Raw genomic sequence first — 25,350 nt, forward strand, 5'->3', positions numbered from 1 at the left:
CGCTCGTGTGTTTGTTCCGCGCTGTTGTTATTTTCAGGGTTCTTCTGTCCCAGTGGTCTCGTCTTCATCTTATCACGGGGGCCTCTCGCAGGCATTTGTTGTGCAAACACGCTTGCGTACACACACACACCATATCTTTTGAATATATGATAAGAAGGATGGCAGTATTTGTGTGTGTGTATGGAAACATACACACATGGATGGACTTGTGAGGGCCCCAGTAAACAAAGAGTTGATAATAAATGTGCCATAGACAATGGCATGTTTTATGAAGCTTAATTTAGCCTATTGAGGCAGATGGGGGACTGACTGTGAACTTATCTCGAGTTTTAATTAAATGACTTTCGTCTCCTGTGGACATATTTTCCCTGTGTAAATGCTAACTCGGAGTGGTGGCACACGGCGGGTCATGGAGGCATGGATGTGATCTCTTTGCCTTCATGGAGCAGGAGGGAAAATGATGGGAACAAAACACACAAACACACCTTATCTCTGTTATTTAAGGGCTTTCGGTTCTCCTCTACTGTCTTCATATTCTGAAGCAGTGACAGGAGGTGTAACGGCAGCCATGAGGTCAGAGACTGCTAGCTGTTGATAAAATTCCATTCTTCTTCTTCCCTTTTTCCCAGTGAATGAAGTACGTTCACAGGAAATTAGTTTATTTTCCATTAAAACAGATTTAATTAAAGGTGCATTATGTAATAAATCTAATGCAACTGGCCATAAAATCCTCCTAATATGTCACAGAGACTCAGGAATAATGTTCATATAACAAACTGAACTCACCAACAACAACAGTACAGCCACAATATTCACATTAAAAAATATTTTGCAGACTGCAAATCATGTTTATGTTTTGACATGTGGCGCCACCTACTGCTGTCTACCAATCATTGCGGTCAGCAGAGTCTAAGCTGTCGGGCAACCACGGGTTGCCAGCTACGTCTGAGCTACAATGGCGGAGAAAACGAAACCTAAAAGACCATGGTATTTTGAATTTGAGTGTAGTAACAGTTTTTCAATATTATTATATTTTAATATTAAATATTGAACCACATGTTAAATGTATACACAGTGTATATCCTTTGATTTTACTTTTGACAAACCTTTGATTTATCCTTTTAATTCATTGTTTTTTGTTGTGTTTTTGGTGCAGAATGCTCTCTGATATAATTCTCAAATCAATATTTATTGATGGTGAGTCCTTCTCTGGACCTGATTCTCCAGATAATGTCTCATTTGATAGATCCTGTTTTGCTCTGTCTGTTTTATCTCCTCTCCGCACACTGAAGAGTTTAATCTTGCTCTGTCACTGTTTTTTGGTTTACTCTGCCTGCCCGGTCTCTGTTTATTAGGTAGATAACTGTTGGTTTTAATTTATTTTATTTTGTTTTATGTGTCTGTTTAAGATATGCTTGATGGTTTACAGTGGCAACACAGCGCATGCAGTTAGTCCACGTTCTTTAAAACAGGCTTCAGAGAAATATAAGACGGGTGCGTATAGTGTGATGTGCTTATTTCCAATTGTATTTACTATTAACTTTCCCTAAAACTGCCCAAAGGTAGTGTATTAGAGACATTTTATACTGTTATGATAAAAGTATTAAATAACAATAATGACTTGAATTAATTCAAAGTTTATTTTACCGCTTTAGGAACAAAAACAACAACATTTGCTCATCTACAAAACTGTGTGAGACAAATGCGCTGGAGCTACAGAGCGGCACTGCGGAAACCCTGGTGCCAAGAACATAAACGATAGCTTTCCATTTTCATTATGTTAGTTGATTAATTACTGTTGGACCCTTTAGGCTGCAAACAGTGCTTTGTTTACCAACCGAAGTAAAGGATTAAAAAACATGCAATTTAACTTGAATAGAGAGAGTAGAGCCACCGCTTGAGGACATTTGTTTAGCCTTTTAACTATTCCATGCTTTGATTTTTAATTTTTAATTTATGGAGTTTTTACTTTTCCATAGGGGTAGTGGTCAGGCAGATGTTAGAGGTCAAGGATGCCTGTGCCTGCAGGCTATTGGTTAATATTAATGGCTATCAGCCAATTGAAACTCATCAATAGGTCAGAGGTTATCACGGGGTTGCAGAGGCAGGAAGTTAATGTGATTAAAGATGCATCATGTTGTCGATTGTAGAGAGAAAGTGTCTTTTGCATTTCTTCTCCGATGTCTTTGTTAAGCTGTCTCTATATCGGTCTGCGACGCATGTTTCCGTCTCTTTGGCTCTCGTCTTATTTGACTTTTTTTTTTTCATGGATTATAAACGGGGCAGTTTTTAATTTAAACATATTTCTCATTACATCATTGCCGTCTTTGTGTTTGATCTTGTCTGCAGCCACGTATCCAGCTGTAAGATCAAATACACAAGATGTTGAAGCGTCAGAGATGAGACGAGGAAGCAGGAAGGAAGAAAATTGCTCGTGAATGTTACTTTCGACCTCTGCGTCCATTACATCCAAAAGATTTTCTAAATTGATTTAAATAAAATTAAAAAAAGGTCAGTCTGTTACGAAGTAAGTCCTGGCTTTCTCATAGGAGATTGATGGAAATGTAATTGTACATTATATTAAATGTGTTTTTCCCTCTTTTATTCCACTGCATCTCGAGCTTTGTGAGGAATCTTGAACTCAATGGTTTGGCTCACTTGAACTGAGAAAGTTTATGTTTATTTTATTTTTCGACACCAACCTCTGACTTGACTCTGATGGCTACTTTATCCACTAAAGATGATGTTGGAATTAAAACTGATCACTGAAAATATATGGCACCATGTCAATACATCATATATTTCAATGGGAACATCAGATGTGTCGAGTCTTCCAAGACCTGTCGATATCAACAAAATACGTAAAAAACAAATCAATGCATTTACTCCCAAACCCCACTGGCCACAATTAAGCCAACGAGCCTGCAGGTCAATAATCAATGGGTAACGATTGGCAGCAGAGGCTGCTAATCAGGTTTTGATTGGCTGAATGAGTCAGTTGGGAAAGACTTTAACTTTCTGTTATGCTGGACTGCTTCACGTAGTTTTTCGACGGCAACAATGGGGATAATGTCAGATAATCAGAAACTTTGTTTGTGGTGGTTCAAGGTTAGTAGATGTCAGAATGAAATTCAGGATGCATGTTGTTTTTTTGCTTATCATATTTATTTAGTAGTTGTTTTCCTCTGGGGTGTAGAATGTTGATATCCATACTCGCGCGCATCGATTGGATCGTGAATGAACGAAAGAGAAAATGTTTTATGCGCAGGAACACAACATTACCATGAGCCATTGACCAAACGGATCGAAAACGGGTGCAGCACCAAATGGTGTAGAGTGGCTTCATGATCATTTTCTCATGGTGGTGTTATTGAGTTTTCATATGAACTCTTATCCTGACAAGGTCAAAGAGAGAGGCTGGCCGTTTCCTCACAAGAAGTTAAATCTGACGCACAAATCATTACCGAATGTTGGTTATGGTAATGTCAACTGTCCCATGTTATGTATTATAAATGTGTCTCTCTCTCTGTGTATGTCTTTTTCAGGGTCCCAGGTATAACCATTGCTACGGATATTATCTGTGGTTTTCCCGGTGAGACGGACGAAGACTTCCAAGAGACAGTGGACTTGGTGAAATGCTACAGATTTCCTAGTCTTTTCATCAACCAGTTCTACCCGAGACCCGGTACACCTGCCGCCAAGATGGAGCAAGTACCAGCGCATGTGGTGAGACTTTAGTACAGTAACTGACGTTAGTGTCTGACTGTGTGATGACTTCAAGTTCAGCAGCTCGTGTGTTAAATAAAAAGATTAGTGATTTTCAGTTTCAACAGCTTCAAGCATAACAGAAACTACTACATTGTGTGCCAGAATACATATTTACTGTAAAGTGAGTATGTGTACGTTCACTGTAGGTTCACACTCAAATGCTTGTGTGTGTGTGCGTGTTTAGGAAAATCCCAGACCAGCCTCCACACCTTTTCAAAATACACTATAAAAGCCGGTTTTCCAGTTCTGTCAGTACTTCTATATGAAGAAGAAGAAGAGCTTTTATCAAAATTGCTAGGATATTAAGACAATTTCTGCAGGATTTACTCTTTGAGCAGTTAGGGCCAATTCCTGTATCAACCCTTAATCTTAACTGGCCCTCAAAACCAAGTGTTGTGGGTTATTTTGTCACTTAGAAATGGGACACCCCTCAAATGCAGATACGTCTTCAGACTGTGAGGGGCAGAATAACACACAAGTAAACGATAGCAAACAATCGCTTGTCCGCACCGGCCGGCTATTGACAAAAGATCGTAAAATAAAAAATAAATGTTACGCAACAATGACGCAAGTAATCCATAAAATGTGCCTAAACGAAAGAAAATACTTACATTTGTAGCGTACTCGTTTTGCAGCTTTCGGCACCATATTGGTTCTGTCAAAACACGCAATGCATTCTGGGTAGTCCTTGCTCCCAAGGGTGGTCTCCCAAAATCTCAATATTGAAGACGATACAGCCCTTAAACTTGCTCCTCAACTTTTCTGAGAATCGGGACAGCACTTTGAGATTGAGGGTTAAGCAAGGAATTGGAATTCAGCCTTACTCTTATTGCTCTCTATATGGTACAGTATCCCTTTTTTCCCCTCAACCTGCTGTCAAATTAAATAATTAGCAGCTAATGCAGCCATGTTCCTGCTTTTTTGACCTCTGCTGCCCTATACTGTATGTTCCTTCTCTTCTCGCGTTTGTGCTCCCTCACTCTTTACCATCTAAGTGTTGACATTTCTCTTTCAAGTGTACCGTGCTCATAAGTCATTCTCTTTTTCCCGCCTTCCTCCTTCCTGTCTTCAATCTCTGAGGAGAAACTGAGTGTGTCTTGAAGGGATCAATCCCCAGACAACCACATCTCTGCTGCTTCTCTTCTTATCTTTCTCCCCCCCTTCTCCTTTCTTCCTCCTCCATCTGTCTCACCCGACATTCATTGTCAACGATTGGATGTTAGCATGCATCTAAGACTTCATTCCTCAGGCAGCTGTATGACTGTCAGTCTGTGGCATACTGGTGGTTTCTGTGGAAACCCTTTATTGTGATTTTTTTTACATATTTAATATGTAATTTTTTTTTTTACATAAAATAATAGTTTTATTTATGATTTTTTCATTTATTTATTTCATGACAAGACCCTGAGATGTGTTGTACGTTCAAATACCATCGGTGTGAAATCATAAAAAGTGCACATTCAATCTTACATGGTGGCCTTCCTGTTGGGTTTGGATAATTGTCATAATGTATGTCTTCCCGACCTTCTACACGTGTACCGATTTCTGTGCATGTAAGATAACCGTGCTGTTCAGGGAGAATTTGGACAGGGGGCGCCACACTTATTTGCCCCTCCCGCATCCAATTTTCTACACACATTCACCGATCCACTTTCAGGCATACATTTTCACTGCGGTTGCGAATAAACTAGATTTTTCGGGTGTGTTCACGCCCTCAAAAATGTGATTAATTGTAAGGAATAATAGTAATGAAGAATAATATTTCCTTCAGTTTCAATAGGATCCTCCACACCTTGTGAAGTCTGCCCCTAATTATTCTTTAGTTTTCAGTCCAAGGCATGTATTTGCAGTTGAGGTTTTCAACCTGTTTAAACACTGCCTCTGGCAAACTGTGTTCAATACTCAATACTACTGAGGACAGTAGGCCAGTTTCTCCCCAGAAGCTGCAGTCTGTTATACTTAACAATAGTCTGCTGTTCAGAAGCTACTGAGCACTGAATGTCCCTATTGACCAGAATTGAGTACACTTTAAACAAGTTGTGCAACAAGTCGTCTTTGTCAATGTTATACGTGTGTTATTCCTCGACATATAACAGTAGGACAAAACACAACATTTTTTAGGGTTTCACTTCAACTTTACCAAAGCCAGGGTCGTAATATTGTTCAAGTGTAAAGGGTAAAACTAAGTATGTCGTCACTTTAACCCATTATCCATTTAAAGGGGTCATATTATACCCTATTTCTCCAAGTTAAACTAGTTCCCTGGTGTACTAATGAACATGTCTGTGACATGCTTTGGTCAAAATAACATAAGGATGAAGCAGCACAGCAGTTCAATCACCCTGCCAAAACAGCCCTGTTCAGAACACTCTGTTGTAGTAGTATCTCTTTAGGTCCACCTTAAACGTCCACCTTAAAAAAAAGTAAAACAAATCTTAAGAGACAATTAGCGACAGAGGCTACTGGGAGCTAACAGCAGTTAGCATTTGGAAAAGTGATCATTTGCAGGCTCTAGCAGGCACATTGCCATCATATAACATGTATCCACTGGACAGATAAATCCTCTGAGGCTGGATGTTTGTGTAGGACTCTGTGCTGCACTGTGGAGCCAAGAATGGAACTTTTCAGACTTTTCGGTCTTCCGGTTTTCGGATACTGTTGCCCTCGCCAGCACTCTTGCGTGTTTTATAGACAAAGTGGAGCTCAGCGAGACAATTGCATTAATTTAGCGCCTTCAGACGTCCCAATTAGCGTGGAAGTCAAAATTGCGTGTTTCATCTCCTGTACTTAGACTGAGGAGGACCACAAAAACACTGCCTTGGAAAATGCCTTAGAACGATTAAATGACGGAACATATAGCCAAAGGTTAGAGAGAGAGTCAGGATAATATGTTCAGGTCCCCTAGTACACCTGCTTTGATGGTTAAAGCTGCATACAACATCACATCATCAGTCAACATGCACCTGCTCATACTCACAGGCGCACAGTGAGTGGTGGCAGCGAGGCGATGTCTCGGGTGTGTAGGTCAGTGATTAATAAAGTGCACCAGATGGTTTGTTTGGAGCACAACTGTGTTGAATAGCCACAGGAGGGATGGATGAAGAACTAGATGCAGTAGGACGCAGAGACAGAAGGAGGCCTTAGAGGGAAACGGGGGGTAAGGAAGGATGAAGAATAGGAAGAAGAGCAAAAGGGTGAGGGGTGGATGGATGGAGGAAATAATCTTCTTAGGGACATGTCTGTCGTAGGCCCTAGAGGGGCACCATCCCTTTTGGAAAATTTAAATGGCCACCATGAGTGCCCACTTACTGAATGTGGCAGCTCATTAGTTATGAAGATGCAATTTGTACTTTTTTCTGTGGCCTTAAGTCTTTGTAAAGATACTACAAAAGCAAAGTGTTATTTTTTTATTATTATATGAAAGAATAAGGGCAGGGAAAATCAATGGAGAATTAACTTTTCCTGCACTTTTAGTTTTTTTTTTAAAGTGTCATTTGACAATGAAATGAAAGCCAACTGCAAACTGGCTTCACAACAGAATATACCAGTGCAGTTTATGTTTCCAGGTTCTTTGCAGGATCGTCTAGTTTGCTCAAGCAGCAACAACACACAACCTCCTTTATTAGTTTAAATATTTGATCACATTTGTAATTGGTATAGTGAAACATTTCAGTGAATTGATGAGTAAAACAAGAGTGTCCATCTGCAACAAGGTCCAGGTGTTCTGCGCTGTCCTTCGGTCTAACTTATTAACTCTTGTGTTAGATGATATATGAGAAGAATTGAAGACCACAGGGATGGAGGGAGGAAGGAAAGGGAATACGTTGAGTATAAAGGGATCCGAATGCTATTAGCTTGGATCTCCATAATCATCCCCAGGTGACTAGAACTTAGCCTTGATAAATGGACTTGCAGAATGGAAGGTGTGCATGTGCGCGTCAGGATGTCCACTGGTATGTAAGGAAGAGTCGAGAATGAGCAGCTGCAGGGGGAGAAACGTGAAGGAGAGAAAAAAAAAAAGTGATAAAGAAGAAGATTAGCTGTTCTAGGTGGGCATTGTTTTTAATTTCCCCAGGTTGTAATTGGTTAAGAACTCCATTACCCACGAGGCACCAGTGCTGCAGCTGTCAACATGAAACAGCTGGGCCAGCCACTAGTAGCTCCATCTTCTGGCTGCTCGATCATTTATCTACGCCTCGATAGACACGCACAACACAAGCATGGACCTACACGCGCAGATGCTTACATGCATTCTTTCCTGTCTCTTTGTCTCTTAAGAAGACGCTCGCTCTCCCTCACACATCATCGGGGGAGATACTAATGCTTGGCTAAGGCGGTCTTAACAGGTAGAAGTTTATGTTAATGGCTAAGTTGCTGCCTGGGACCAGGTAGGTCTGCCCTTGATTAATGACCGAGCCCGCTGATAATGGAAATGTAAAACATTGCATTTTTATGGCCACAGTAGAGCTGTGGAAACAACTTTTCATCTCAGATCACAGTTGTTTTTTTTCTTGCATGACGGTGTCCTCGCTATGATGTCTTTGTAGTTTTAAGTTGCAGCAGAGACGGACAGTACTCGAAGTGTATTCTGCTGATTGTAAAAGTGCGAGTAGTCTGAGTGTAAGGAAGTAGCACTTAAAGTGTACTTATTGATCCATAGAAAGTAACTTAGTGGATGCTTTGTGTGCAGCATCATGACCTCTGCAGAGAGGTCACTATATTCTCACACATTCAGGTCTTTACCATTGTGTCCTGCCGTTGTGATGCTCGAGGAAGTGTTAAACCTTGGCACACAAAGACGAAGGCAGACTCAAATTATGCCTGTTTTTTTTTTCTTCTTTTTTTTGCTTAATGTATCACGCAGACATGGGCACATGCCGTGGGTGTAAGCGCTACAGCACTAACATCTGTCCGTCATTAGGGAGAGACCAACTGGCACATATTGTTGAGCCAGAAGCTCTTACAGTGCAGACTTAGGCAAGATCACCGTTACCTTGCCCCACAACATACCCTCACCTCGGCACAATCGCACTTACGGCACAATGGATGTCAGAATAACAGGGATTTGGTAGTCGGTGGAATTTGACTGGTGGTGGATTTTGAAAGGCTGATAGAGTAACGATACGTTTGGGGCATTCAAAAGCATCAGTGGCTGGATTTTCACAGATCCAACAGCAGTCTGTATCATTACTTGTTTTACTTATTTGTTTTAGTTATTAATCATTGGGATTAATCAGCAAATATACCCATTGATCCATAATTTGTGCTCGGCGTGCTACTACCAGTAGCAACCGTGGCTGTGGAGCCTCCATGCAGAGCAGTGATCTGTCTCCACATGACGAGCGGAAGGAACACAGCCCTCAGCCTCTATCGAGACAGGGTCTGCCAATGTCGATAGGTTATAAAACATCCTGACAGAGGCGATTACCCACTTCACCTCTGGTCGTCAAGTGTCAGCAGTGAAAATAACATCAATCATCACTCGTGTTTTTTTTTATATATATATTTCCTTTCTTAGTTTGAGGTCTTAATTTGCTCAATTTTCAAGTTTTCAGTTTTTTCTACTGTGAAGACACAAGTCTCAAAGGTCTCGTATTGCTTTTGTATTATTACTAAGTTGGTCTCTGTGAATTATCAATCCTCTTAAAAGGATATTTGGACCACAACAGCCCGTCCCTCATTTAAGGGCTCGAGTGCTTTAGAGAGCAACCTGGTCAAATGTTCAAACTATTTGAACTGTAAATATTTGTTTGGCCTTTTTGCGAATATCTCTGAGGCTTTTAATCTGTTTTATCGCTTTCCTTCTTCTGATAGTCACAATACTTTCATCGTGCCGTTTTAAAATATCCTGTTAATCCACCATGTTGTAACTTGGAATGAAAACCATCTATTGCCATGGCTGATTGTCAACTACAGTCTTGTCTCCACACAGCAAAGGGATAATATCTGTAAAACTGTCTTTTGCACCATTAATCCAGATCATCTGAAGCATTTTAGGTGTGCGACTGTCAGTGAAGCTCAGTTCACTGGTGCCTGACTATTGTGTTTTGCATTTGCAAGTGAAATTTAGCAAGCTACTAGATAATCTAATTGATATAGGTATAAATATATCGCATAGAGTAGATATTAAAAGTAGGACCATTCAGTTTGTGTCATTAGATTTTACTTGTATGCGTGAGTTTGTATGTGTTTGGTGTTAATCGGCACAGAATTGGGAAAGTGAGTGTCTGACAAATCCAACCTGAATTCACTGAAGATGAAGACGGTGTTTAGGCGAAGTTTAATAAATCTGTTTCATCTCAAAGTATTAACAGCGAAAGACTTCACAGGACAACAACATATCTTATTAAAACTGTAAAACTGAAGGATTAATAAGATAGGGAGTAATACGCTGATGGTGCCACCCTTTTAACATCTTTATGGTGACTGGATCTCTTTTTCTTAACATACCAAGATCATTTCATATTGACCTTAGACTGAAGTGGTTTTGGTCAATTTTTGGCACATTTGTTAATTTTTACCTTACAGTTTCCTTGTGTGTGTTCTTGTATAACTTTCTTCAAAAAAAAATGCACCGTTGGAAGGACATTTTGGGAAACGGAAGACATTTTGTCTGGTCTTTTTTTTTTTAGGGTTCGGTAAAGGGTTAGGTTAGGCATTTAGATGTGATGGTTAAGGGTGAGAGGCAAGGGACTATGAGTGTCCTCGGTGAGGAGAATTTACAAGAAAGTGTGTTTGTGTGTGCACTATTGAACTGGATAAATTCTGCTGGGATCTCATTGTGGTTTGAAAAATCCTGACCTGCAGTTACATCTGTCTTGCTATTCCTCGCACACACACACACGCACGCACGCACGCACACACACACACACACACACACACACACACACACACACACACACACACACACCAACACACCATTGAGCATTGAATAGGGAATGATGGTGAGAGTGATGAAGGGATGGTAGGAAGAGGGAGAATGGTGTTGAGGAGCAATGATTAAAGGATTGCTCTCACCTGAGGTGCTCCAGGCAGAGAGAGTGAGAGATTGAGGAGGGACAGACTTGTAAGGGGAGGGGGAGAAGATGGGTGAGGGAATGAAGACAGAATGATTAGTATGAGTTTTCTCTCACTGATGAAAAACACAGGGAGTAAGGGAGAGGGGTCAGAACTGAGGGATACACGGGGAACGCTAAAGACAACAGGAGGAAGGGGGATTTTCGAGTTTCTGGAGAGCCCTTTGGCAGAGAAAGCGAGAGGGAATCTGGACGGGTAGACAGACAGGGCCAGTAATTATGGGATTGTGAAGAGCCCTAGGTGAACAGAGAATGAGTAAGACATGGGTAGATGTGGCGCATGGGGAGAAAGAGAACCGCAGAGATGGACCTGATCGAGAGAACAGCAAGGTGTGTGATGAGAGGTGGAGAAACGAATGGAATGGTTTCACTGGAGACGGAGAACGTGAAAACAGATGGCTGAGGGCAAGGAGTACAATCATCACCTTTATGTCTAATGCTTTTATTTCAGCTGCTCTTCCTTCATATTTGCTGTTTTTATTCCACATCTGCTCTGTTTTATTTTTCCACTCCTCCAGTCATAATTAAATTAAAGGACATTAGCGCTGCCTGACAAAATGTTGCGCTAACTTCTGAAACTTGGACCATCTTTGTCAGCTCGACTGCACACCTACATATTACAACACAAAAAAGTCTCTGCATCCATCTTCCTTCGCATCCTCCAGCCATCTCTGCAGATCCCGTCTGTCAGCCGATAATGATGCAGAACAAGTTGTAGGTTGTCTGCACCATATGTACAGATCTGGCCTCAGGACACTGGATTCAACCCCTTTGCATACCAACACTGGAAAAGACGGCGAGAGCACGACAATAAATGCATATTCCCTTTAGCTACACAAGGATGTACATATATCCTTCCCCCTTAGCCAGACATGGCCTAATCAGCGAGCTAATTAACGCTCTTTGTATCCGCATCAGCCTCACGTAACTGATTGCATTAACAACTGCCACGCACTAAACAGTCATGTCTGATGCTTGTGCATTTCATTATGCATTAAGGGACACGCAAGGTTAAGGTTGAGTGGGAACGAAATGAGAAATATTTTCTGCCACAGCTGGTGGTCAAATAAGTGTTTTTTTCCTCCCCTCTGTTCAATCTATATTTCATAGGCTTTCTAAATTATAAAGGGCTCTCTTCTCCGCTCTGTTTCTGTGTCCTGATAAGTTGTCCACATTCATACCATTTGTTTTTGTTATCTGCGAGACAAGGAACCCATTCACCTGTCGAGGCAAATTTGTTTTATACAGTCTTGTCATACACACTAATACATTTTCTACAATCTTGTCTTAAAAAGAAGATAATGTAGCCTTGTTTTTTTTTTGTTTTATTTACTGTAAATGCACTCTTTGAACCACATTTATACTCAACATTTCTTGTATTTTCTTTTACCGTCTACAGAAGAAGCAGAGGACGAAAGAACTGTCCCAACTCTTCCACTCCTACAACCCCTACGACCACCAGGTAAGACACCTTAACCCTTTAAGTTATGCACCAAGAAAAAAAAATGTATTTGCATTTTTTATTAATTTTTATTTTATTTTATTTACTTATGATAACAATAACGTCAATCAATATTTCTTTATTTTTCTCAAACTCGAGGCCTGGGGGCCAGATGTGGTCCGCCATGTCATTTTACGTGGCCCGCGAGTGATTAATTGGTCTTAACAATCTGTATTAACATAGGTCTATGCTTCTATATGGCGTGCGTTGACCATTAACTACGTTTCCCACAATGCATGGCGATTGCATTACCCGCAAACTGACGGCATCCTGCCACTAGATCGCAACGAATCATTGTATGTGCATCATGCGACATGTGAAATTGAATAAGTAATAAATACAGAAAGTTATTTAGCAATATGTTACAGAGTAATTACCTTTATTATATTTGGTTACCTTTAGTTACATTTTATTCTCTATGACAGTTACATCTGGCCCTTTGAGGGTAACCATTATGCTGAGGTGGCCCTCAGTGAAAATGAGTTTGACACCCCTGTATTAGACCCTACAGTATTTCAAATACAGGCCTCTACCCAACGGTTGAGACGTCTGTTCATAATAAACCTGGTTTGCTTAATTCATAAAGTACAACATTCAGAACAAGTGACATTAAGTGTTGGTGAGTTCAGCTTGATGCATTTTTCAATGAGATATAGTGACGAAGTATCTTCGACCAAATGGTTGAGTAGTACCTTAAAGGGTTAAAACTGTATGTTCATGGATCGGTTTTTTTTTTTAATTCCTCTGAAAGTCTGTGTTTGTTTGTTGGATCTCTGCACTCCATTGAAATGATTTATTTTTTTTCCGGGGAGGAGAAACCTCACTGTTTCGGTGCTCAAGTGGCGTCAAAACCAGAGGCTTTCACTTGACATTAAAACTAGGTCGACATTGCTTGATTCTCTTCAAGGCTCTGATGAGTTACTCGTCTCCTCGAGAAGAAGAATGCCTCTTGTCAGCAATCTAGTAGATGAGGTGTTCCTGATTACGTTGTGTGTGTGTGTGTGAGAGAGAGAGATATTGACTTCTGATGTCTACGTTCTCCTCAGGTTTGTGTGCGTATGGGCCATGTGCATTATGGTTTTGACATGTCTTCGTGGTTACGATGTTGAGAATACTGTCATCAAACAGAAAAAAAGTAGAACAAAACCCTGTCACAGATGCAGCCTCACAGACCTGTGGGGAGGATTTCCTTTGTCCCTGTGTAAGTGGAAAGCCCTAATGGCAACTGTCACCAGTTTGCCTTCTGTTGCCGTGAAAAAGAAGAATTAAATTTTTTGACTTATTATAGAAGGCTGTGACTATAAAGCACAGCGAAGTGATTCCAGACTTTTGAGCAGGTGTCACTTAGCGCTGCCGTAGCTTAGCTTTTTGTCTTTCTTTCTGATTTTTTTTTTTTTTTTTTTTTACCTCCATGAGAGTTTGTGCCTGTGGTGCAGTTGTTTTATGCTTCACATTAATTAAAAGGATATGAGAGAGATCACGTTTTCACTGTGGCAGGCATGGAGCTTTGCCTCCCACACACTCAAACACACACACACACACACACACACACACACACACACACACACACACACACACACACACACACACACTTACCCTAAGAATAGTACACATGGAACACACATGGAGTCGGTGGATAAGCTCCTGCTTAACACAAACGGGGAATGTAAACTGAGCAAAGTTTGCAGAGAATATCTTATTCATACATTAGCACGTTTGCATCTAAATGAGATACTTTATATTTGTGAACATGCTTCCTCCACACAAGTATGATTTCTTTTTTTTAGTGGATTTAAGAATCAAGTAACGTGTTTTCTGTACCGAGCTTTCTGTGCTGTATCGCCTCACATATGAATCACAGAACACTTGTTCTTTAAGAATATACTCACTGCTCTGTATTTAAGAGTTGATTTATTACAGTTTGTTTGTTTTATAAATACAATTATTTATTTGTGCATTCATTTATTTATTTTATTTCAAAAATGCTCTCAAAACCCCTTAAAGACAATTGAAGGGATAAGTAAAACAGCACTCTCATCACAGGTTTTCAGCAGTCTTCTCTATTTTCAATGTCCCCTGTATATTTGTCTTTTTGTGTGTGTGTGTGTAAGTACAGTAGTGTGCTTTGTTCTCAAAGGACAAGTTTTGTGTCAAGCACCACTTAAAAGTTGCTCCATCCATCTGCACTGCATATTATCACCCATTCTCATACGTCTTCATTCGCTCTGCGGCTTGAAATCCTCAGGGACAAATCCCCTGTCTGTTCCAAAGTTAGGGCTCAGGATGAAAAAGTGGCTGCAGACTCTCTCTAAAACGGAACTAGAAAATATTTCCACAAGAAATCTACTGTACTTTGTACTACTATTTATATATATATATATTTTCTTTTTTTTTCTTTTAAAATGAGTCACGCATTTCATTTGAACGTAGTGCATAACATTTTTGTGTCAGTTACATTACTGGCTGTCTTTGCTCGTCTCCTCTATTTTTTGTGCAGTAATCCCGTCGTATTATACAATATCTGATAGCACAGATATGTTTTTTAACATTTTTTTTTTTTTTTTTTAATGTCGAGCAAGTTTATTGTAAATCTACCGTGCAGCTCGACCCATAGCCATGTTCCTCGAGGTCTCTGCGTTTTCCACGGATTGTGTAGATATGAAAATAAATCCCTTTTTCTTGCGTCACAAACCCAGATAGCCGTGAGATATGATTTAATGATAAATAAATCTAATGTCAAGCACGCTTCCTTCCAGATCAACCGCACTCCTTCAACCGTCCTTGCCCACGTCCACACAACATGGTAATGTTAAGTCAAAATAGCTTGTATTAAGCCCCGTGTAGCCGTTAGATAGAAATAAATGAACTCTGATAATGTCCCTCATTTTGTATTTAATCCCCCGGGGTGTCTGGCCCGTTTAGCTTAGGGTTAGTGTAAGGATGTAATCTGTTTACTAACACATATGTGTGCATGTTTGATAAAGAGAGATAGAAAATAGGTGAAGAAAAACTGATTTTGATGGAAGTGAGAAATTGGTGCCCGTACAGACATTATTGTTAATACCAATCCTCCTATAGGTCCACTGAGGTCATTAATAAAGACTGTCTCGATGGGGGGGGGGGGACGGTGGGTTTGAGAGGCTTTATTTTTTTTCATAGCTCCAGGCTACAAACCAAATGAAACAATGTTTTTAAATGAACTAATTGTTGTTTTTATACCACGCTTCTTCTTTTTTAATCTCCCTTGGCTAACTCTGAATCTCAAAAGTGGAAATGGCTGGCTGACATTTTTTTTTCTCTCCCCCCCCCCCCCTTTTAATTTCAGTTAGGTCCCGTGTTTTTATTAGTTTTTTTTCCCTGTGTCCTTCTCTCTTTTCCCATTTGCCTCTCCGTATTAAAACAGCGTTTTACTGCGTCTAACTTGTTTTCCCCCTGTGCTCATATGCATGTAGACGATTTGTCTATTGTGTGTATGTTTAAGAGACAGAAGTGTGTGTTTGTGTGTGTGTGTTTGTGTGTGTTTGTGATGATTAATGCGAAGTATCCTATAGCCAGATGGTGCTGAACAAGGCCCATCCATCAGCTGTGAAAAGACCACTGGGCAGAAAGCTGGCAGAGCACCCTGTCTAGGGCGAGTGCCCTGCACTGGACAAACACACACATACACACAACTCTTTGGTTTTGTGTAGCCCACTGAGCCATGTTAAGCTTTGTGTCCCACATAAGTTATGATGCCTCACCCATGAAAACAAACCCTGTATAGTCTTATGGCCCCACTACATTTTATAACAGTGTAGTGATGATGATTTCTGCTCATACAAGTTTCTCATAAAGAAAACCTGAACTGCCCCATTAAGTGTAAAAAAAAATTATAATCCCCTCTTTCAGACACATTTATACATAAGATCATCCAGTACAGCAAATATTTCCAACACAGCTGTTTTTTAGGTACGTTTTCCTTGAGGGCTGTTGCCTGCATAATGGGATGATTTTTAAGCTGATAACTTAACGGTCTTAAACCTGCTCCGAAGGCATCTGCTCTGCCTGTTTTCTGTTTACTGGTAATTACTGCTATTTTATTCATTAATGAGATAGTTGTGGATGATACCCTTTGCTACCAGCATGCTTGTCTAGCTATTGTTTATCAAAGCTTGTGTGCCAGTGTGTTTTATAATAACAGACCACATGCGGACACTTTTTTAAGACTTTTACTGTCTTTACATCCTCACCGTGTCATTTGGTGTAAAGTTTTTGCTTGCCGAAGGGTTTGCCCTTCCACGTTGTGAAATGCTTAATTCTCTCTTTCTCTGCAAACTCAAGGTGTTTGTCTGTCTGTGTGTGTCACTGCACTCAGCTGCTTCTGGCAGAGCTAACAAAGCCCCTCTCACCCCACATATTCTCCGGAGAACACACACACGCACACACACGCACACACACACACATTCTCCATGCTGTGTTTATAGGCCTGAATGACAGGGGTGACAGTTTTCCCTGAGGCAAGAGAGGAGGGACAAGCTGTCAACATGGCCCATTGCATCTGCCCAAGCACACGAGACACAGCAAAAAGGGAAGTGGAAATGGAAAGAGAGAGGTGGCTAAATTAAAGGCATTCATTAAAAGATTAACAAAAGACTTAAACACAGATGTACTCAACAAACTTCCCCCTGTTCCAAATTCTCTTGTTTATATTATAATAATAACAAAAATAATAAGTCAAATAAATTGCATTCTGCTCTTTTTCCTTTATGGCATTTTAATTACTTTGATTACATTGAATGAGTGTTTCATTTTCCGCTGCTTTTCTGCCCAAACCTGTGAGTCTGTGAGGCTTTGAGTTGCCTCACTTTTTTCTGTTGTAGAAGAGCCTTGATGGTACTTACAGGGGTCAACCCAGTCTGTTTATCGCATACACTGACAAGGTTAGACACTCATTGTCAAGGAAGTGCTTTGTAAAGACAGTCATACGAGGGCTGAATCGAAATTTCAATAAATTCGCAATATGGCTTACTGCAATTTTCGGATCACAAGTGGCGCTATAGTTTATTCAATCCCAATAGCGTGTTGAGATCCCATTTTTAGATTTACTGTTGTCCTGTTGACCTACACATCATATTCTACAGACAGAAAAAAAACACAGATGTGCACACACAGTAGTGATTTCAAATGTGTTTTTCAAAAAAAAAAAATAAAATTCCCTTTTATATCACAAATCATGCCACATTGGCAATTTCAGTCAGCATATATATATCGCAATTAGATATAGATTCAAAATGATGGTTAGAACATAATTGTTTACATAATTGAAATTGGAATTCACTTTTCCCATTTTGCATGTAAATATTATTTATCTATAATCTATTACAATTTGGAGATTACTACTATAGTAATCTGATTTACTGGTGATGTTTACCACTTTTCCAAAACAAGCTACAAAGGACTTGACAAAGAATAGAAAAGATGAGAATCAACAAGGATAAAACAGTATTAAAATAATAAATAATAATAAAATAAAAAATAAAATTATAAAACAATCAATAAGGTCAATAAAAAGCAAGTTGAACATTTTTTTTTAAACTTCCCTGATCTCCTCCAGCGATCATAATAATCGTAATAATACTGCTGATCACATAAAATAATAATAATGCTGTTGATCTTCCACTGGAAGAAGTGAGAGGAAGAGACAAGGACAAAGGCAGGGACAGGAGGAGATAAGTGAAGAAGAGGCAGCCACACACACACACACACACACACACACACACACACACACACACCTACACCTTGTTTCTGTGCATCTCCATCACTTCTAGACAGAGGGTTTTTGTAATGATTCCCCACAACCTGTACACTCGACACACACCTACTATGTCTCTGCCTCTGATAATTGTGTCCCCTCTCTGGTCAGTTATGTGTTGGGTGCTGCAGACGTTCTCTAGGTGCCAGATGGTGTTCAGAGAACTAATGGATTCTCCTCATGGGACCGAGTTCTCCTTAAGGCTGCAGGTCCAACACATACCTGCTTCTGTCACTTCTGTCAGTCGTCTGATCATTTATCACGCCACTATCATGCTGCAAACATACTGCGGCGCAGCCAGTGCTGTCTGTGTATGAGACATATCACAGTCAATTTTATACGGATATTGCTAGCCCAAGTCCAAAGTACACAAAGGGCCATGTTTTTTGGTGGTAAATAATGGTCATCTGGCTGGTTTTCTTTGGTTAGTTATAGTGACTGTATCTAAAAATGGACATAGTGAAAAGTAGTAGGACAGAAGTAGGAGATGACAACCAAAGGGCTACTCCACTGGTTGCAAAAAACTCAGTTTGAATGGAAATGTATGGAAATAATAAAACCCTTAACTTCCTATGGAGTTAAGGGTTTCAATTGCTATTCTGAGGTCTTTGTCAATAGAAGTTGATGTTCATTTAGCAAATTAAGTTCCCTTTTAGAAGTAGATAGACGGCAAATCTAAGTTTTGCGATAATTATCTCCGAATAGGTGCTTGGTTACTGATGATGTACGATGAACTTCCGGTTCCAAAAACTGACCTGGTGCCAGTAAAAGAGCAAATTTGAAACCTTCACAATGGGAATGTGTTTTGCAACTGGAAGACTACAGTATGTCAGTATATACAGTCTGTGGTTAGTTACAGTCAGTATTGTTGTATATTCTTTATTTATTCTATAATTGTGTTGTACAACTCCTAGATTTCTCCCTGGTGGCTTTAGGTTGGCTATGTGTATAATGTTACACCCCGTGTCTGATCAAAGGCAACAGAAACCAGAAACAAATAGGATTTGACACGTCGGTGAACGCGTGTGCATGTGTTTGAGGGTGCACTCTGTGATGCTATTGAGCTTATTCTTAGTGTAGTGGACTAAATGATTATATAGTTGTGAAATAATCATGAGTCAACTTAACACGAACGATTAAAACAGTACCACCAATTACGTCTTCCAAAAATGATGGCATAGTTGAAACAACTGCTAAGATTCAATAAACCTTCAGGAAGTGTGTCTTTAACTCTTTTAATATTATAAAGGTTGATATAAAGTGATGTGTTGACAGACAAGGTACCCTTCTGTGGCTTTCAATTGACTCCAAAGTAAGCGGTAAAATAAAAGTCAGCATATGAGGTTAGGGATGGAGACCGGGATAGGACTGAGGTTAGGGTTAGGATAAACATCCAGGTTAGTCTTCATGGATATTCACTGTTGGCTCACACTCACACAGACTTCTATTTAATTAATATCCTCAGCAGTTCCATGTCCAATAATACACCATCCCTCCATCTTGTACCGCTTTATCCTCCACATGAGGGTTGCGGGGGGAAGATGAGCCAATCTCAGCTGACAGAGTTCGCCAGTCCATCACAGGGCCACATAGAGACGAACAACCATTCACTCTCACAATCACACCTATTTAGAGAGTCCAATTTAACTGATCCCCATATTGTATGTTTTTGAACTGTGGAAGGAAACTAGAGAGCCTGGAGAAAACCCACACACACACATGGAGAATAAACATGCAAACTCCATGTAGAAAGGCATAATAAATCATATTATAAATAATAGAGTATGTATTTCCTTGTTGGGGATTGCTTAGTGCCGACTTGAGGCTCACTGTGACGTTAAAGTGTGGACGGACATTCGCGGCAGCAGCCGTGAGCGTCTAAACGCACCGCCTGGTGTGTTTCAGAAGCGGAAGGTGTGCCCTGCGTGTCGACGCCAAAGGGAAGTGACAGAGAAGCGGTATATGACGCTCTCGGAATGAGAACAGGCTGTTTTCACCCACCCTGCAGCCGTGCTTCTTGCCAAAGACATGATTGTCTACTGCTGCTGTATAGTGGAGAATTATGACCATGTATACATGACGCATGCTGTCAATCTGTCAAGGTTACACAACAGGGGACTTGTGCAACACGCACACACACACACACACACACACACACATGTATGCTCTCACAAAAGTAGAAACACACGCGTGAGCCACAGGAACAACTTTTACATTTCCCTTCTTTATTTCCAAATGTATGCAAAACCACAATATAGTTGTATTTTCTGTGAGATGTACACAAACAGCATTCAACTATATTGCATGGCACTGGAAAAAAAACGTTTCCTTCAGATATGATGATGTCTGTTTTTTGTTTTCACGTTAATCGGTTCCAGCAGTCGAACCGACGCGTACATTTCTGGACATAGTTTCATACAATACATGGTCAAATGAACATAAACTGCATGTTTTTTATATAAATACATATGGAATCATATGGTCATTTATTCCAGACCTTTATTATTCTTTATTCATTATCCATACGTAATTTGCAGTTTTACTAAATGGTAGATAACCACTAGTATGACAGATTAAGGCCAAGTGAAATCTCATATCGCAATCAAGATGTCACCTGTTACTTGTTACTTTTCTCAGCGGTATAAATTAAAGCCATGTGCATACATTGGCAGCCTCATTATGGCGTGTCATGGGCAGATGTCCCCCCCCCCCAACATTTCATTTTGGGGTTCGGGTTGAAAGAGTGGAGTTTCAGTCTTGTGAGGTTTGATCTGTGGCTCAGTACAGTTTTCTGATCAGTGTCAGACTCGTGCTTTAAAGTACAATCTTGAGTTCCTCATTTCTCACAGGTCAGAGGTCCAGCTTGAGCAACTGTGTTTATTTTCACAGTTTTTTCCCTACAAGATGAAAATTGTTTTATGAAAACAGCTGCGTCACCTAAAGGTTGTTGCTTTATACACTGGGGGGGGGGGGGGGGGGGGGGCACTCAACCAAACTTCTATCTGCTTTCCATAGTCTTAAGGATTGTTCTTAATGTGCTTAGCCATTTAGATTAAGGTGTTATCCATATGGAAACAGAACTTACCCAAACTTATCTTTTTTACTTCTCTCAAAAAGTTTTCTTTCCATAAACATAGAAAGAAATGTCTTTATCTGCACAAAAACCCCCCAAAATTACTCTAAACACCGTATTACATTTATCAGGGCTTTCTTTATGTGTTGGCCTGTGCTTCAAGTATACGTGATGTGTACAAACTTTTTTTTATTTTTATTTTTTTTTTAATAAAGCCTCATTTGAATACACCAAACAAACTCCAAACACAAGAAGAAGACAAAGACGAAGGTAGCGGCAATGCATGCATGCGCAAGAGAGACGTGGGACTATGACATCATCGTTCTCTCAAAGAAGCAAGTAGACAGAAACGTGCTTCCAAAATGCTGGTTCTGCATGGATAAAAAGCCCGATATGTCAACTCTTTAGCAGATTCACCTAAACTTGTCAAGTGTATGGGTCCCGATTCTAAAGTTTCTAAATATGACATAATTTTTCCATTAATATAATACCATTTTGGCAATAATAGTTGCTCCTTCTCTCCTCCCCACCCCTTTTTTTTATGCCAGTCTCTCTCCTACTCACTCTCTCTTAGACACACTCCGTCTTTCCTGAAGTGACACAGTGTGTGCTGTAATGGCCTGTTGATTGCTTCCATTTGTTGGGCCAAAGGCATCAAGCCTGTGTGCTATTAACACACATCTACACACACAGGTACACACACGCACGCACAGCAGTGGTCCAGAGGAACTCATGTTTGCAGCTACCTCTTTTTAACAGCATGTTATGTGACTGACATCTGAATGGAAGGGTGGTGGGGAGGGTGTACGTGTGTGTGTGTGTGTGTGTGTGAGTGAAGGGAGAGAGAAACGAATAGGGGGGTTTTGAGGCTTGTGTTTGCTAAATGGTTTTCTACACAGAAGTGTGAATGCTCTCTGATTCAGTCGATAGGCCTCCTATTCAGCAAAGCTCATTTGGTAAGGTGCTGTGTGTGTGTGTGTGTGAGAGAGAGAGAGCACGTGTTTAGAATAAATCAAGCAAATGTTTTAAGGCTTTTTTTTTTTTTTTTAAAGAGAAGACTGAGATATGAAACCAGATGAAATTAATGACCTTGCTTTTAACAATGGGTCATCAATATTTTAGTAGATAGAGTTTTAATTTTACCATTACAGTTCAGCATTATGTACATGTACGACGGGGTATTAGGGCCAAACAACATAGAAAAAAAAAACTATATTCTCACGAGAATAAAAAAAATAAAAATTTTGTATCCTTTTTTTAAATTAAATGAATTTAATTTTCAAATTTATCAGCCATTTCCTCCTCCACAAAAGAGTCGGTGTAATTCTTTCTTCACAATAAACTCTTGGACAATCTGCAAAGTCCCGATGGTAGTGATAATGTGGTGCTGATGTGACAAAAAAGATTAAGTATGTCTTAATTTGTCACCAAACCAAAATATAACTTCACAAAATGCTCCGCGTTTCTCACATTGTCATGTCACATATATCATATCTCGTATTATCACAACTTTATTCCCGTAAGGCTACGGCTTTATTATTTTTTTAATATCACGACTTTATTCTGGAAAAAGTTTAAGGGGATATATTATGCAAACAACTTTCTTAATCATTTAAATCTTTATATTTGGGACTCTGGAGGTCCTATCAGCTGGCAAAGTGTGAAAAAAGATGACTCATTCATGTTTTTGTGGTCCTCCTGAGTCTAAGTACAGGAGATGAAACACGCACTGTTGACTTCCGCGCTCATTGCGAAGTCTGCCAAAAAGTTCTATTCTTGGCTCCACAGTGCAGCACAGAGTTCTACACAAACTTCCAGCCTCAGAGGATTTATCTGTCCAGTGGATACATGTTATATATGATGGCAATGTGTCTGCTAGAGCCTGCAAATGATCATTTTTCCAAATGCTAACTGCTTTTAGCTCCCAGTAGCCTCTGTGGCTGATGTCATTTCCTGTCCCTTAAGTTTTGTTTTACTTTTTTTTAAGGTGGACCTAAAGAGATACTACTAAACAGAGTGTTCTGAACAGGGCTGTTTTGGCAGAGTGATTGAACTGCTGTGGTGCTTCATCCTTATTTTGACCAAAGCATCTCCCAGGCATTTTCATTAGGACACCAGGAATAGGGTGTAATATGAGTCGTTTAATATTACGACTTTATTCTCGAAAAAGTTTAAATATTTTTTTTATTTTCAGTTTGGCCCTAATACTCAGTTGTCCATGTGTGTGTACAGTGTGTGTATATCCATCCCTCTGTACATGGACTCAAATATGTATATGATGTATGCTTTTTAGCTCTGGCTGTTTGAGCTGATTCAAAGTTTCAGTAAGACCCCCCCCCCCTTTGTTTTTGTATACTTGTGTATGCAGGCGTATCAGCCCCTCATCATAGTTTGTCTGTGTCTGATTGCTTAACGCAGATTGTCGTCAACAAATAATAGAAGCCAGATTTAACGAAACTCTACAATCTATATGGAAATTCAGATACACGGTTAAAAGCTACAGGCTAAAATCTTGGTTTGTTTGTTTTTTTCTCTCATCCCCACTCTCTACCTTAGCTGTTTATAAATCTCACCTTCATTTTGCTTTGGTTCCATGTTCGGTCCAAAGACCTCAACTATAAACTGAAGACTAAAAAAAGCTTTCTCTTTATTGAATACAGACTCATACACAAGGAGGAGAGAGAGGGAGCGGTTCAAATATACGAATATTGAGTTATTTAGTGTGTGAAAGTCTTTTAAGATTGTTTACTGCTTTCATTTAAATCCCCGGTTATCACAGTATCACACGTTCACAGTCACACACGTGTTGTCGACATATAGAATTAACTCAGCCAATCTCTGCAGGAGTAATCGACTTTGCCTTGACAAATGCAACCTACACCGGTTTCTTTGTTAGCTATTTTAGCTTCTCATTTAACAAGCTGTTGAGAGCTTATCTTCTATTGTAAATTACACATTAACACCATTTGAAATCTTGCATTTGCCCATTGATTTTACTTGGTTGTTGCACAGCTTTTATCTTGAGTAATGTGTCTTTACAGGTCAGGCACTTGTCTGAAGGAACTTTACTTCATTTGAAAACCTCAGTTATTTTAAAGTAAATCTTAGTATAATGTGTCCCTTTGGCACATCAGAAGCACGTCTTTAAAGTTGTTTATTTCCATATTTGTGGTTCTATGATTCAATCTAAATAATAGGTCATAGTTGGCAAATGTAAAACTCAACTTCAGCATTCTGTGTTTTGTCAGGACAGACGTAATACCGTTTCTTTATTCCAGAAAAGGTGTCAATTCCACAGCCTTCTTAAATGCCACTGACATTGCACAAGTAGTTAAACCCCGCACCATTGTTCTTCCCAAGATAAAGAGGTTTAGTGCCAGACTTCGGTAGACCCATCTATCTCTTCATATGTGTGGGAAACCACCAGGGGCTAATAACATCACTCTGACTTTTCACTCCACATCTGCCTTCCATCTGTTAAGTCAGCAATCACTAACTAACCACAGTCGTTCTCGTATGTGCACACACAGCAGCTCAGAAAGAATTATATAAGGACTGTGCATATGGGGGGGGGGGACTACCTTTTGTCTCAACTTATTGATTAAATGAAAAAATAAAGATGCTATGGATGCTATTATTTTCTGCTTTTTATCCAAATCAATCTTTTTGGCAGTCAGAATCTGCTGAAAACACAAGTTTGTTTTCTTTAACTCCATTTTGCTTAATGCATTTTTCACTGTTTCTCTTTATTTGGCTCAAAATCACAAGAAACATCTCATTCTAATGACGCCTCAAACACCAAGACTGAAATAAAAGCATTAATGGTCCAGTGTTTAGCTTCAAATACTGAACTTAAACTGCATCAGCGCGAGACTTGGATGAAATAACGAGTTTACAGCTCTGTACGTGCAAGACAGACACACACATGCATGCACCACACTCACAAATGAGCTGTGTGTCTTGGGCCAAATACAGGATCACTACTGTAAAAGGATTTAGTCTCATTATAGCAGAGTTACAAAAAGTGGGGCACAGCAGGAGGGAAAAGTGATCCATTAACTGACTGCAGGCCCTGTGTGTGTTTGTGTGTGTGTGTATGCGTGGGTGTGAGGATGAAAGAATTTTGAGTGCAAATGAAGGA

General features: G+C 39.9%; 1 protein-coding gene across 1 annotated transcript in view; it reads left to right on the top strand.

Moving 5' to 3' along the window:
- Positions 1-25,350, top strand: part of cdkal1 (CDK5 regulatory subunit associated protein 1-like 1) — a 230,031-nt gene that overhangs the window by 163,603 nt on the left and 41,078 nt on the right. The window contains exons 11-12 of the mRNA XM_083894656.1: positions 3,546-3,726; positions 12,244-12,306. Of these exons, the coding sequence (XP_083750782.1) occupies positions 3,546-3,726; positions 12,244-12,306 (244 nt within the window). The remainder of the gene's footprint in view (positions 1-3,545; positions 3,727-12,243; positions 12,307-25,350) is intronic.

This window comes from Microchirus variegatus, assembly GCF_963457635.1.
Source record: "Microchirus variegatus genome assembly, chromosome: 1".
NCBI classification, from domain to species: Eukaryota; Metazoa; Chordata; class Actinopteri; order Pleuronectiformes; family Soleidae; genus Microchirus; species Microchirus variegatus.